Source organism: Eleutherodactylus coqui, chromosome 5 (assembly GCF_035609145.1).
Source record: "Eleutherodactylus coqui strain aEleCoq1 chromosome 5, aEleCoq1.hap1, whole genome shotgun sequence".
Taxonomy (NCBI): Eukaryota; Metazoa; Chordata; class Amphibia; order Anura; family Eleutherodactylidae; genus Eleutherodactylus; species Eleutherodactylus coqui.
In genome coordinates, this window is record NC_089841.1 from 89,568,497 (window position 1) to 89,584,826 (window position 16,330).

A 16,330-nucleotide genomic window follows, 5' to 3' on the forward strand; every position below is an offset into this window, starting at 1 on the left:
GTACTTGAATGACTTGCGAATGAATTGGCATGGAGATCCCCTCTATGAATATCTCAGTGAACAACTAATGAGCAATCATCACTGTGTGTAAAAGTAATGAACAGTCGTTCGTAGGCTTCTGAAAAATCGCTGCCTTTACCTAATGATCCCCCAATAGTAGATGTATTAACATTTACCTGAGTCCTTCTCCTTCTGAAGAGTACTGTTTGCACCATTCCAGTGTAAAGGACTCTGTGGACTCTAAATGTGGTGTGCTCCATCTGATGACCGCCGTGTCCCAGCACACTGTACATTCCTCTGCTTTAATCAATGGGATGGAAGGAGCTGGAAAAGAAATGTGTATCAAACATCAACATGACAGCAATATACAGAGGCGTAACTAAAGGCTCCTGGGTCCCGGTGTAAGAGTTCAGCTTCCACCTCCTTCTCTATTCGGTCCAGACAGCCATGAAGATTTCCGTTTGTCTACAACTAATTTCTGCACACTTTCCATCCGGCGACTACCCCCAATGCCCCTCACAGTGTCTCCCACAGTAAAAGTGCCCCACAAAGTAATACTGCTTGCACACAGTAATAATTCACCCATATTGACCACCACAATATATAATACCTACTTTGTACCCTCACACTGTAATAACACTTTTTTATGCCCCACATAGAAATAATTCTCTTCCGTGTTCCCTGCAAAGTAATAATGCCCATTTTGTGCTCCAGAAAAGTAATACAACCCCTCACTTCCCCAAAGTCAGCACTTCCAATCAATAGATTCAATGCAAAGGGAAATGTTTTTGTACCTTTCTATGTGCTGACTGATATACATGGACATATCACATTGACATGCATTGGCATGACCTATTTCTTGTCTGTGAAATGGACAGGAATAGGATATACCATGTTTTTTTCACACAGAGCATCGGTCTGCATGAAAAAACATCCATGTGTACAGCCCCATAAGCGATAATGGGTCCGTGAGCTATCCGTGGACAGCCCATGGCCTGCAAATACGCTAGTGTGTCGGACTTGTAATTGCGATGCAGACAGGAATGCAACGGCACACCTTTATGGATCCATGTGATACAGATCTATAATAGAACAATAGTTTATAGACTTGTCCTGTATTTCTGGGTGTCTCTGATTTTGCTTGGTGGCATGCAGGATTTTACTCACTGATTCTATGTGAATCCATGTGGGGAAAAAATCATGGCATGCTCCATCACATGCTATATAATGCTCTATTAGTTTGGGTGTATTTTATGTCCATGTGCTGTCCATGTATTTCACAATCAGCATACAGACCCATTATGGCCCATTAGCAGTGTTGCATGAACCGAACCAGTGGAACTCTGTTTCAGGTTTAACTCAGTTTGGGTTCATGCCAAACCGAACTTTTAGCAAAGTTTTATTTGGTTCTACTGATTTGGTTCACTGGGCATTAGTCCTGAACACTGGTGAATAATACTGTCTAAAAGCCCTACATAAATCTGAGTGTGTTATGGATGGCTCTTAGGCTAATTCCACATGGGCGATCGTGGCAAAATCATATCTTGATTCACTGCGATTTGTGAGCATCAGCGATGCTTTTTTTGGAGAATAATCTCGCACCGCATCACTACCACCCGTGATAAAATTGCGCAATATTTTATCACAAAAGTCAATGGGACTTTGCAATGTTAAAATCGCATTGCAATCTGCATTTGTAGCATTACAATGCGATAAAAAGAAGCTAGGAATACATGGCAAATAAAAAAAAATAAATCGCACATCGCACAGAAAGATAGAACAGGACACGATTTTTTATCCTCAACATTGTAAATCATTGGTTTCATATTCTGGTTTTTTACTGACTATCGCAGTAGCTAAAAATTGCACGATTTTCTTACCCGTGTGAAACCACCCTTAGGGCGCCTACCCACTACAGTTCTTTTTCACTGCGAAATTTGCAGCGTTTTTTTTCTCAGTGTCTATGGGACTTGTTAATGTTAAAATCGCGACGATTTTAACATTAACAAGTCATATAGCCACCTGGAGAAAAAAAACGTGAATTTCGCAGTGAAAACGTAACAGTAGTGGGTAGGCGCCCTTAGACAGAGCTGCACACTAGTTTTAGGGGTTTTAGTGAACTTCCGGTTGCTTAAAAACCTACCAAATAGAAGGGAGGAACAGACTACATATGGTTTGTTTACAGCCTTTAACTTTGGAGACACATATAGTATGGGTTCCACAGTAGACTGCAAAGTTGTTTTAGGCCCCCTGTCCACAGGCGTGATTTCGCCGGTGGTAAGGCGAGTCACACCAGCTGAAGCTTTCCATAGCGTTGCTGTGAAAAGCGCTGGCCCCGTGTCCACGAGCGGAGAATCATTGCGATTCTGCGCTCACGGCCGGCAATTCGCAGCATGCTGCGAATTGCCCTGATTCTCTGCGGTCAGCCTATCTGTCAGATAGGCTGACCTGCGGAGAACTGTCTGCCGGCTCCTGCTCCCGGGTGGCGGCTTCCGCGGTTGAGATTCGCCGCGGGACTTCGCCTTAGTTATATCACTGACACAAAGATGAACCTACACTCTAAGATCAGTGCCAGTTTAACACCAAGTCAGCCCAGTACCAAGTCATCCTTCCAACCCCAAACATTTTTGGTTGCAAAAGAAAGAAAAAAAGAATCAGTCATACTCACCTAAGCCAGCAGGCTGTCCCGTCTTTTCTGATCCCTCCAGGTCCAGCAGTCTCGTGCACATCTGAGCACATGACAGCTGTAGCCAAGCACCGGCCTCAACAGGTACCGAGACCAGCGATTGGCCAAAGTGGTCATGTGCTTCAATAGGCATGTGACCACTGCACCCAGGAGTGAGCGGTAACAGAAGCGGAAGAGACATGCCATAGGAGAGTCTAGATTTATATTATTTTTTTAACCTCCTCAACACTATTATACTATATCTGTGTCCTGAGAATAAGAATGCAGCTGTTGCTGCTGCCAGAGGGCCCAGTGCAGATGAACTGTTTGCCCGATGGTTAAAGTGGCCTTGTTTAACATGTGAAAAAATATTTTGAGAGAATCCAAGCCTCATGTAAATCTTGCCCTGGAAACCTATCACTTATGCCAAGTTGGATGTTTCCTTACATACAGATTCATTTTGGAAAATGTTCTCACATCTAGAAATTTTAATTAATGATTAGAGATGAGCGAACACCAAAATGTTCGGGTGTTCGTTATTCGGAACGAACTTCCCGTGATGCTCGAGGGTTCGTTTCGAACAACGAACCCCATTGAAGTCAATGGGCGACCAGAGCATTTTTGTATTTCGCCGATGCTCGCTAAGGTTTTCATGTGTGAAAATCTGGGCAATTCAACAAAGTGATGGGAACGACACAGAAACGGATAGGGCAGGCGAGGGGCTACATGTTGGGCTGCATCTCAAGTTCCCAGGTCCCACTATTAAGCCACAATACCGGCAAGAGTGGGCCCCCCCCCCCCTCCCAACAACTTTTACTTCTGAAAAGCCCTCATTAGCATGGCATACCTTTGCTAAGCACCACACTACCTCCAACAAAGCACAATCACTGCCTGCATGACACTCCACTGACACTTCTCCTGGGTTACATGCTGCCCAACCGCCCCCCCTCCCCCCCACAGCGCACACCAAAGTGTCCCTGGGCAGCCTTCAGCTGCCCTCATGCCACACCACGCTCATGTCTATTTAGAATTGCGTCTGCCATGACGAGGGACCGCAGGCACACACTGCAGAGGTTGGCACGGCTAGGCAGCGACCCTCTTTAAAAGTGGCGGAGCGATAGCCCACAATGCTGTACAGAAGCAATGAGAAATAGAATCCTGTGCCACCGCCATCAGGAGCTGCACACGTGGACATAGCAATGGGGAACCTATGTGCCACACACTATTCATTCTGTCAAGGTGTCTGCATGCCCCAGTCAGACCGGGCTTTTTAATTCATAGACACAGGCAGGTACAACTCCCTATTGTGAAGTCCCTGTCGACCCACAGCATGGGTGGCTCCCTGGAACCCACCGGCGGTACACAGAAATATCCCATTGCATTGCCCAACACAGCTGAGGTAGTAATGTCGTGCTTAATGCAGGTGGGCTTCGGCCCACACTGCATGCCCCAGTCTGACTGGGGTTCTTTATAAGTGTACAGATGTAGTAAAAACTCAGTGTGCACCTACAGCATGGGTGGGTGCCAGGAAGCCACCGGCGGTACATAGAAATATCCCATTGCATTGCCCAACACAGCTGAGGTAGTAATGTTGTGCTTAACCCTTTCCAATCCAATTTGTATAGGTTTTCCTAGGGGGCTTACTCTTTTTCTGCTGTTATACAACGGCGCTATATGCTGGCTAAAGCCAGTACTGCATGAGCTGACACGTAGGATAGGCTCCGACAGCAGAGAGGCTGGCAATATACAGTAAGAGAACCCCGACGGACGTCTACCAACAACGGAGCTGTACAGCCTTAAACCCTAATGTCTTCACAGGTCACACAGTGGACTGGAAAGGGTTAATGCAGGTGGGTTTCGGCCCACACTGCATGCCCCAGTCAGACTGGGGTTCTTTACAAGTGGACACATGTAGGTTAAACTCCCTGTGGACCCACTGCCTGGGTGGGTGCCAGGAAGCCACCGGCGGTACATAGAAATATCCCATTGCATTGCCCAACACAGCTGAGGTAGTAATGTCGTGCGTAATACAGGTGGGCTTCGGCCCACACTGCATGCCCCAGTCAGACGGGTTCTTTAGAAGTGTACAGATGTATTAAAAACTCAGTGTGCACCTACAGCATGGGTGGCTCCCTGGAACCCACCGGCGGTACATAAAAATATCCCATTGCATTGCCCAACACAGCTGAGGTAACGTCAGCTGTAATGCAGGTGGCCTAAAAATTAATTTGATTACACTGTAGGCGAGGGCCCACAAAAATTGCTGTATCAACAGTACTAATGTACATCCCAAAAATTGGCCATGGCCAGCCAAGAGGGCAGGTGAAACCCATTAATCGCTTTGGTTAATGTGGCTTAAGTGGTAACTAGGCCTGGAGGCAGCCCAGTGTAACGAAAAATTGGTTCAAGTTAAAGTTCCAATGCTTTTAAGCGCATTGAAACTTATAAAAATTGTTCTGAAAAATTATTTGAGTGAGCCTTGTGGCCCTAAGAAAAATTGCCCGTTCAGCGTGATTACGTGAGGTTTCAGGAGGAGGAGCAGGAGGAGGAGGAGGAGGAGGAATATTAGATACAGATTGATGAAGCAGAAATGTCCCCGTTTTGGATGGTGAGAGAGAACGTAGCTTCCATCCGCGGGTGCAGCCTACGTATTGCTTACGTATCGCTGCTGTCCGCTGGTGGAGAACAGAAGTCTGGGGAAATCCAGCCTTTGTTCATCTTGATGAGTGTTAGCCTGTCGGCACTGTCGGTTGACAAGCGGCTACGCTTATCTGTGATGATTCCCCCAGCCGCACTAAACACCCTCTCCGACAAGACGCTAGCCGCAGGACAAGCAAGCACCTCCAGGGCATACAGCGCTAGTTCAGGCCACATGTCCAGCTTCGACACCCAGTAGTTGTAGGGGGCAGAGGCGTCACCAAGGATGGTCGTGCGATCCGCTACGTACTCCCTCACCATCCTTTTACAGTGCTCCCGCCGACTCAGCCGTGACTGGGGAGCGGTGACACAGTCTTGGTGGGGAGCCATAAAGCTGGCCAGGCCCTTAAAGACTGTTGCACTGCCTGGGATGTACATGCTGCTCGATCTACGCACATCCCCTGCTACCTTGCCCTCGGTACTGCGCCTTCTGCCACTAGCGCTGTCGGCTGGGAATTTTACCATCAGCTTGTCCGCAAGGGTCCTGTGGTATAGCAACACTCTCGAACCCCTTTCCTCTTCGGGAATCAGAGTGGGCAGGTTCTCCTTATACCGTGGATCGAGCAGTGTGTACACCCAGTAATCCGTCGTGGCCAGAATGCGTGCAACGCGAGGGTCACGAGAAAGGCATCCTAACATGAAGTCAGCCATGTGTGCCAGGGTACCTGTACGCAACACATGGCTGTCTTCACTAGGAAGATCACTTTCAGGATCCTCCTCCTCCTCCTCCTCCTCCTCCTCAGGCCATACACGCTGAAAGGATGACAGGCAATCAGCCGGTGTACCGTCAGCAGCGGCCCAAGCTGTCTCTTCCCCCTCCTCCTCATCCTCCTCCTGCTCCTCCTGTACGCGCTGAGAAATAGACAGGAGGGTGCCCTGACTATCCAGCGGCATACTGTCTTCCCCCGCCCCCGTTTCCGAGCGCAAAGCAGCTGCCTTTATGGTTTGCAGGGAATTTCTCAAGATGCATAGCAGAGGAATGGTGACGCTAATGATTGTAGCATCGCCGCTCACCACCTGGGTAGACTCCTCAAAATTACCAAGGACATGGCAGATGTCTGCCAACCAGGCCCACTCTTCTGAAAGGAATTGAGGAGGCTGACTCCCACTGCGCCGCCCATGTTGGAGTTGGTATTCGACTATAGCTCTACGTTGTTCATAGAGCCTGGCCAACATGTGGAGCGTAGAGTTCCACCGTGTGGGCACGTCGCACAGCAGTCGGTGCACTGGCAGCTTAAAGTGATGTTGCAGGGTGCGCAGGGTGGCAGCGTCCGTGTGGGACTTGCGGAAATGTGCGCAGAGCCGGCGCGCCTTTACGAGCAGGTCTGACAAGCGTGGGTAGCTTTTCAGAAACCGCTGAACCACCAAATTAAAGACGTGGGCCAGGCATGGCACGTGCGTGAGGCTGCCGAGCTGCAGAGCCGCCACCAGGTTACGCCCGTTGTCACACACGACCATGCCCGGTTGGAGGCTCAGCGGCGCAAGCCAGCGGTCGGTCTGCTCTGTCAGACCCTGCAGCAGTTCGTGGGCCGTGTGCCTCTTATCTCCTAAGCTGAGTAGTTTCAGCACGGCCTGCTGACGCTTGCCCACCGCTGTGCTGCCACACCGCGCGACACCGACTGCTGGCGACATGCTGCTGCTAACACATCTTGATTGCGAGACAGAGGAGGAGGAGGAGGAGGGTGCTTTAGTGGAGGAAGCATACACCTCCGCAGATACCAGCACCGAGCTGGGGCCCGCAATTCTGGGGGTGGGTAGGACGTGAGCGGTCCCAGGCTCTGACTCTGTCCCAGCCTCCACTAAATTCACCCAATGTGCCGTCAGGGAGATGTAGTGGCCCTGCCCGCCTGTGCTTGTCCACGTGTCCGTAGTTAAGTGGACCGTGGCAGTAACCGCGTTGGTGAGGGCGCGCACAATGTTGCGGGAGACGTGGTCGTGCAGGGCTGGGACGGCACATCGGGAAAAGTAGTGGCGACTGGGAACTGAGTAGCGCGGGGCCACCGCCTCCATGATACTTTTGAAGGACTCAGTTTCCACAACCCTATACGGCAGCATCTCAAGGCTGATGAATTTTGCTATGCGGACGGTTAACGTTTGAGCGTGCGGGTGCGTGGCGAAGTACTTGCGCTTGCGCTCGAACACTTGCGCAAGCGACGGCTGAACGGTGCGCTGAACTACACTGCTGGATGGGGCCGAGGACAGCGGAGATGAGGGTGTGGGTGCAGGCCATGAGGCGGTAGTGCCTGTGTCCTGAGAGGGGGGTTGCATCTCAGTGGCAGGTTGGGGCACAGGGGGAGAGGCAGGGGTGCAAACCGGAGGCGGTGAACGGCCTTCGTCCCACCTTGTGGGGTGCTTGGCCATCATATGTCTGCGCATGGTGGTGGTGGTGAGGCTGTTGGTGTTGGCTCCCCGGCTGAGCTTTGCGCAACAAAGGTTGCACACCACTGTTCGTCGGTCGTCAGGCGTCTCTGTGAAAAACTGCCAGACCTTAGAGCACCTCGGCCTCTGCAGGGTGGCATGGCGCGAGGGGGCGCTTTGGGAAACACTTGGTGGATTATTCGGTCTGGCCCTGCCTCTACCCCTGGCCACCGCACTGCCTCTTGCAACCTGCCCTGCTGATGCCCTTGACTCCCCCTCTGAAGACCTGTCCTCCTGAGTAAGCGTTGCACACCAGGTGGGGTCAGTCACCTCATCGTCCTGCTGCTCTTCCTCCGAATCCTCTGTGCGCTGCTCCCTCGGACTTACTGCCCTTACTACTACCTCACTGCAAGACAACTGTGTCTGATCGTCATCGTCCTCCTCACCCACAGAAAGTTGTTGAGACAGTTGGCGGAAGTCCCCAGCCTCTTCCCCCGGACCCCCGGAACTTTCGAATGGTTGGGCATCAGTGACGATAAACTCCTCTGGTGGGAGAGGAACCGCTGCTGCCCAATCTAAGCAGGGGCCCGAGAACAGTTCCTGGGAGTGTTCCCGCTCCTGAGCAGGTGTTATTGTAGTGGAGTGAGGAGGCTGGGAGGAAGGAGGAGCAGCAGACAGAGGATTCGGATTGGCAGCAGTGGACGGCGCAGAACTGCGGGTAGACGATAGGTTGCTCGAAGCACTTTCTGCCATCCAGGACAGGACCTGCTCACACTGCTCATTTTCTAATAACCGTCTCCCGCGTGGACCCATTAATTGGGCGATGAATGTGGGGACGCCAGAAACGTGCCTCTCTCCTAATCGCGCAGCAGTCGGCTGCGACACACCGGGATCAGGAGCTCGGGCTGTGCCCACACCCTGACTTGGCCCTCCGCGTCCTCGGCCGCGTCCACGTCCTCTAGGCCTACCCCTACCCCTCAGCATGCTGTATTACCAGTGATTTGATTTCACAGGCAGGAAATAAATTGGCGCAAGACTGCAGGCCAAATATAATTTTTGCCCTTTTTGAAAACGAAAGGCCCCACTGCCTCTAGTGAATGAATTATCTAAGTTTAATAACTGTGCTGTGTCCCTGCTAATGTGTCACAGAACGTGAGGGTAGCAGAGTTATTATAACTCTTGGAGAGCAGGTATTTTTTTCCCAATTAAGGAAAGCAAATGGCGAAGCCAGCAGTAAAGCGTAGCTGGGTGCGTCTGATTTAGCAATGTTGTTCACGCAGCTCACACGTGTCCACCGCCCTTAGGACGGACAGAGGCTGGACAAATAGATTTGTTTTCAGTTTTTTTCCACCAAAAGGCAGCACTGCGTATATTCAATGAACATGAGAAGTTTAATAACTGTGCTGTGTCCCTGCTTATGTGTCACAGAACGTGAGGGTAGCAGAGTTATTATAACTCTTGGAGAGCAGGTATTTTTTTCCCAATCAAGGAAAGCAAATGGCGAAGCCAGCAGTAAAGCGTAGCTGGGTGCGTATGATTTAGCACTGTTCTTCACGCAGCTCACACGTCTCCACCGCCCTTAGGACGGACAGAGGCTGGACAAATAGATTTGTTTTCAGTTTTTTTCCACCAAAAGGCAGCACTGCGTATATTCAATGAACATGAGAAGTTTAATAACTGTGCTGTGTCCCTGCTTATGTGTCACAGAACGTGAGGGTAGCAGAGTTATTATAACTCTTGGAGAGCAGGTATTTTTTTCCCAATTAAGGAAAGCAAATGGCGAAGCCAGCAGTAAAGCGTAGCTGGGTGCGTCTGATTTAGCAATGTTGTTCACGCAGCTCACACGTGTCCACAGCCCTTAGGACGGACAGAGGCTGGACAAATAGATTTGTTTTCAGTTTTTTGGCACCAAAAGGCAGCACTGCGTATATTCAATGAATAACAACTGTGTTGTCGCCCTGCCTATACAATTCTTTCCCTGCAGTATCAATGGAGGGTGCAATGGTCTGCAGAGGCGATTTTGAGAAGCAAAAAAAAATGCAGCACAGCTAACAGCAGCCTGGACAGTACTGCACACGGATAAATATGGCCCTAGAAAGGACCGTTGAGGTTCTTGAAGGCTACACTCACTCCTAACACTCTCCCTGCCTATGCAGCACTTCTGTCCCTAATGCCAGGTGCAACGGTCTGCAGAGGCGATTTTGAGAAAAAAAAATTTGCCACTGCTAACAGCAGCCAACACACAGCTATCAGTGGCCCTAATAAGGACCTTTGGGGGGTCTTGAAGCCTACACTAACTACCAATTCTTTCCCTACAGCAGCTCCGGTACAAACAGCACTGTCCCTCATCTAACTCACACCGCATCTGAGGCGAACCGCGGGAGGGGCCGACTTTTATGTTCGGGTGACACCTGATCTTCCCAGCCACTCACAGCAGGGGGGTGGTATAGGGCTTGAACGTCACAGGGGGAAGTTGTAATGCCTTCCCTGTCTTTCAATTGGCCAGAAAAGCGCGCTAACGTCTCAGGGAAGGAAGTGAAAATAACCAGAACACCGCATGGTGTTCGTTACGAATAACGAACATCCCGAACACCCTAATATTCGCACGAATATCAAGCTCGGAAGAACACGCTCGCTCATCTCTATTAATGATCATCAAAATTCTATGTTACAGAAATCGTCAAGACCTCCTTGAAAATAAGAAAAGATGAATACTAAGTCTGTTGTCCAGTACTCTACTACATGTCAGTCGAGATGCTCTGGGGAATGTTCATCCGTTGGCCAAGTAGATGTGCTAAGCCCTGACACCACAACTACAGTATCTGATAAACAACAGTATCAGATGTGTCGAGTGAGTCAACAACAGGGGACATTTGCCTCTCATGTGCTGGTATAAGGTTGAAGAAAGTTGAATAGAATATTTCACTGATTCAGGTACAGCACCATTGTAGGGGAAGTTATGGAGACCTCACTTTTAATTACGGAACAGATGCTGGCATAGAGTTAAAGGGGGTTCCCATCACAGAGCCGGATTATGTCTCAAGGCAACAACAACAAACAACTGTAAGGATGTAAAGTTATGTCTAGACAGACACGGGGGTCTCGTATACAGCCTTATATTTATTTGATATTGCAAGACTAATGAAGTAAGAGTGAACAGCTGCCCTACGTTATCCCTACTTGGATATATAGGGTCCAACTAAGGAAATGATTCTGAGGGCTGATTCACCTGCCATTGCATTATAAACTTTGTTATTGCACACATAGGACATATCATCAATAACGTCTAATAGGTTATTAGCAAACCAACCCATAAGAAATAGACCTTATTGGCAAGTGATTGGCTCCAAAGGTAGCTTAAAATGCGATTGTCTTTTGGTAGACCTTTGGAGTATATAACTATATCAGAGAGTGAGTCCAATGAATGATTCTCTGGTATACTAGTAGGACAACCCAACTATGTGTCCAGAAGCTAAAAATCCATCATGAACATAGATCCACATTTTGTAATAGTGTATTAGGTCTTTCTTTTATAAAAAGCTGTGTATAGTAACATAATATGTAAGGCTTAAAAAAGACACGTCCATCTAATTTAGCCTATTACCCACCAATGTTTATCCAGAGTAAGGCAAAAAAAAAAAGAACAATGAGGTAGAAGCCAATTTTCCCAATTTAAGGGAAAAAAATTCTATCCCAACTCCAATCTGGCAACTGGAATAAACCCTGGATTAACCACCCCTCTGAAATTATTAATGATTATAATATTGTATCGCTAAAGAAAGACTTCCAGGCCCCTGGCAGGTAGCAAGCAAAGATCTCGTAAGTGATGGGGAATCAAAAAACAAAATATATTGCAAACTTGAAAAACTGTTTGTGATACAATAGCTACATTTAGATAAAACCAGAAAACTTTGGAACATAATACACTGACCACATAAATGCCCAATAACACCTGGAATAACTATTGTTACTATACAGCGTATTTTTTGACCATTGCTTTTCCCCAGAGCCCGATTTGGTCTTGGCTCTATCAGGGCAATTTTCAGTAGGTCGATAAGGTTCAAGGCTGCATTTGAGGGGTGGCGTCATGGCTAAGAACCACAAGCCAATGCTCTTGAAATGTCTAGTGATATCAGTTCCTTTCAGCACATCTAACAACCGCCTCCAACAACCCCTGCTCCCGCTACAATAAATGTATTATTAATCATATGAATGGCAGCCACACCAGAGGACTGTCGCCATAGACTCCAGCGGCTAGTACCCACCCTAATCCCTCACCACCAGCTTTTGCTATCAATCTTCGCTTATACTGGAAGATGTGCAGCTAAGCAGTGAGCATAAGTAAGCCAACAAGCTAGCGGACCAAGTTGGTCTTATTACATGTCCCAATATTGTGATGAATGAGCAGAATGCTCAGGCCTGATAATCAGTCCATTTAAAAGAATGATTAGATGTCTTATATAGTCTCAAAATCCTTATGTGTAAAAAAAACCAAAACATTTTAGATGTGTCTTATGTGCTGCAGTAGATAAAGGTGTCAACGACAATATTGCATGCATAAATACTTTTACACAACTTGTCTTTATATAAAAACTATTCTTCCCTCTTCCTCTTGCATATCCATTCTGCCACTTAGCGTCTCCCTTTACCTCCTTCTATCATGCTGCTTCCCTCACCTTACGGGTCAGTGATGCACACGAGGGTAAAGGCCCAACCGGTCTGTATTCCCCCAGATGCCCTAAAGATTTTCTTTTTTTTTCTTCTTTATTTTGACTGGACTGTAAATTATTGGATTTGATTTGAATCATGGAAATCAAATCTCATAAATACCATTGACATACTTGCAGATCCTGGCTCTGAGGTTTACTCTCCTGACAGGCACTGACAACATGAAGCCTCTTTCAGATCGCCAGGGTCACATTATGTTCCCAAACCACCCCTGGCTTTTGCTATCAAATATCTCAATATTTGGAGTTTTCATCTATGGAACCTGAGAAAGTTCTTCCCTAATCCAAGGAAATCTGATTTTGTGCTTAGGGCTTACATGAAAATCCTTTATCTTTACTTGCTGCCAATCCCTTAGCAAATAGATTGACTCCACAATATTTCTACCAAAACAGTTGCTTTCCTCTCACTTAACGACACATGAAACTGGCAACAGTTAAATCCTGAATGTCTGACTGCACTGTTTCAAAGGTGATTTTCAAGTGGAGATGTCCAGAACTGGGTGCTAAAATGCTGTACTAAAAAAGAGGACGTATGAAGGACAGTCAGAAAGCCATCTGAGAAACTTAATCTCTGATAAAGTGTAAAGAAACTATAGAAGCACAACCTTCAGAATATCTACACTGAGGCACAATGACAATGAGAGGACATTATCATGGATGGGAAGAACAGCACCGAGTATCTGCTATAGAGGCTCCAACATAGTTGTAAATAAAGCCTTAGGGCATCAGAAGAAGGTAAAATGTCATTAGCTATTGCATGGCAACAGTTTTAAACAAAAGTGTATCGGCTCTCGTGGTGCGATAGTGGATGTTTGAGACCACTTTAGGTTTGGTGGCTTGGGTCGCTTGCAGATAGAATCGTTGGGAAAAGCTGGAACTTGAATGTGGCTAGTAGCACTGGGCTAGGGCACAGAAGCGGACTAGAGGTAGTTCAATAGGTGCTAGATGGCTTGGGGCAATATACAAGTTAGGAACTGTGAAGAAACCAAAGAATATTGCACTGAGAGTCAAACAGTGAATGACAAACCAGGAAATATGGTAATTTTATAGCATGTCTTGGTGGCAACGCAATTGGAAACAGTCTAGGAAGTATAGTCTTGCATGGTCACTGAGCAAAGAACAGACAGCCTGCGGAAAGGTATGGTCACATATCCAAGGCAATGAGTGAGGTATATGAGGATGCCAACTGAATTATTTTTGTCAGTGACATCAGTGGCATGCATCGATCACCTAACGGCATGGTGTGACCTCTGCAAGGACACCAAAGGGCAATGCTGGAATGCAAAGTGGCAAGTACAATGCTGCTTGTGAAAATAACCCCCACACTCGGAGGGCCCCTCCCAAGAGCACTCCAACGGAAGACTTGGAATCCTTCTTGCTCAGATAAAGGTTATGCAGGACAGAGCTTGGCTGAAGGGAAACAGATCAAGCATGACACGAACAAGAAAAACAAACATGATTCTCCGGGCTGAAATCTGAATAATCAGAGATGTAGGAAGAGAAATTGGTATCATAATCTTTATTGACAGAGGTCAGTGCCATAGGTGAGCCAACAACTTGCATACATGTCACAGAGTTGGAAGAATCCTGTTGAGGCAGTTGATCGGTAGACCAACTAATCTCAGGATTGAGCTAGTGCCTCAGTTTGCTGGAAAATAAGTTGATGGTAGGACCAGAGAGTCATACTCTTCTTGCTGAGACTGGCAAGGCTTGCTGTAGATAGTTGGCTCAGAAGATGTTAATAAATTACTGAGAACTGCTGCCACACGTGAGGAGTGACAAGAATGTTGTCCTGAGTGCTATTCCCATAGCAAACATCTATATGGCAGGGTTGAAGATATCCATTGAAGCACCGCCGAGCTGGTAGTAAAGCAAGTTCAGAAATTTGACAGGACTGTTCAGGGAGATGAAGATTGCACCAATATTTAGAATTGCAGAAAGGAGTCTCCAATCAAACTAGCGAAAAGGATGTGAAAAGAACTGGTATGGAGGCGCAACACTCTAAGCTACTAGAAGATGTAGATCAAAGTTCAATGTGTGATGGTGAAAGCACTTCTTTTTTATTATTATTTTTTCAGAAATTAACCAGCAATGGAATACGCGTTTCGGGGAAGAACCCCTTCGTCAGTTCGGCTGGATAGGACACCAGGATGCCTAGGGGTGACACGATTCCAAAGATGTATCGGATGTGTCGCAGGTCCTGTGTGCAGGAGGACAGGGGAGAAAAAAGTGCTTAACGTTAAAGCAATTTTTTTCTTTGGAATCGTGTCACCCCTAGGCATCCTGGTGTCCTATCCAGCCGAACTGACGAAGGGGTTCTTCCCTGAAACGCGTATTCCATTGCTGGTTTTTAATTTCTGAAAAAATAATAATAAAAAAGAAGTGCTTTCACCATCACACATTGGACTTTGATCTACATCTTCTAGTAGCTTAGAGTGTTGCGCCTCCATACCAGTTCTTTTCACATCCTTTTCGCTACACTTACGCCCACACTGGTGGAGCGTCATCTGGTTGGCAGCACCTCCACCATTTTAAATACTCAATCATTGAAAACTCTTTGTACTCCATAAATATTCCACTACCCTCACTGGGTCTTGCTCCACCCTTCTTTTTCATTTCTTTTACTCCAATCAAACTAGTCTAACAAAACTTTACCTCTCAAACTTTGGCCAGACCATTCTTCTGGCTTGAGAGGATGTGTAGGGCACTTGTGACCTAGATAACCCCCTGACTGAAGTAAAGACATAGGCCCTAGGACAATCTCCTAAGCCTCTCCTCTGGGAAGAGAGTAACACAACTAAGCTGCATAGGCTCATCAGGAAGAAGTGGCTCATCAGACGAAGATCATCTCTGGACTGACCAGAATAGGAATCTAAGGTGATAAAAGTGGATATCACCCATTCTCTGTAGTTGTTTCTCTGAATCGAAGATCTATCCAAGTAGCTAGAGAAATTATTTCATACAAGGAAGTGGGAATTTTACACCTAGCCAGTTCATCTTTGGTATGAGCTTCCAGTTTCTCTCAGAAGGTAGTGCACAGAAATCCGATGTTCCAAGATATATCAAAAGCCAGAGTACAAAATTTGATAGCATATTGGCTGATAGTGGATGCTCCTTGTCTCAGGCATGTGAAAGCTGACATGGTGAAGGAAATGCGACCTGGTTCCTCAAAAACTTTTCAGAAGGTCAACAGAAAGCACTAAAATGACATGACCACAGGATCACCAAGTTCTTAGAAAGGTGATGCCCAGGACAGGGCATTTCTAGAGAACATGAAAATGATGTAGGCAATCTTTACATTGTTTGAGGGAAAATGAGCAAAACAATGTTCAAACTGGATGAAACACTGGTTCAAAAAATGCTAATAGATTGTAGCATTACCATCATATGGCTAGGGAAACTGCTGCAAGGAAATGAAAGGACAGTGCTGGAGTGTGAAGTGGTGAGTAGCAATGCTGTTTGAGAAGCGGTATTCCAACCCGGGTCCCCACTGGTTTTAAATGTATCTGCACCCTTAGTATACACTACGCCAGACACTGGTGGATGCAGGGGAGGCATGCCAAGTTCCCTTTTTGTGATGCTAGTGGCACAATGATGTCATTGCACTGCCTGTATTGTTCAGCGCAGGAATAGGAACAGGTGAGCAATTCTCTTGTTTAGGGGATGGCACATTGGTGGGTTGCATTTAATTTTAAGGGGCACTATGCAAAAGCACTATTGTCTTTCAGGAGCCTTATGTATGACACTTATTTTCAGGAAGCAGTATAACGTGTGCCACTTTTATTTTTCAGAGGGCTCAGTGTGTAGCACAATTATTTTGAGGGGGCACTATTGCACTATTTTCAGGGGGGAACAGTGTGTGGCACTGTTATATTCAGTGGAC

The 16,330-nt window shown here is 47.1% G+C and overlaps 1 protein-coding gene across 1 annotated transcript in view; it reads right to left on the bottom strand.

The window, feature by feature from the left end:
• Positions 1–16,330, bottom strand: part of CMYA5 (cardiomyopathy associated 5) — a 63,603-nt gene that overhangs the window by 11,443 nt on the left and 35,830 nt on the right. The window contains exon 10 of the mRNA XM_066602834.1: positions 177–324. Within this exon, the coding sequence (XP_066458931.1) occupies positions 177–324 (148 nt within the window). The remainder of the gene's footprint in view (positions 1–176; positions 325–16,330) is intronic.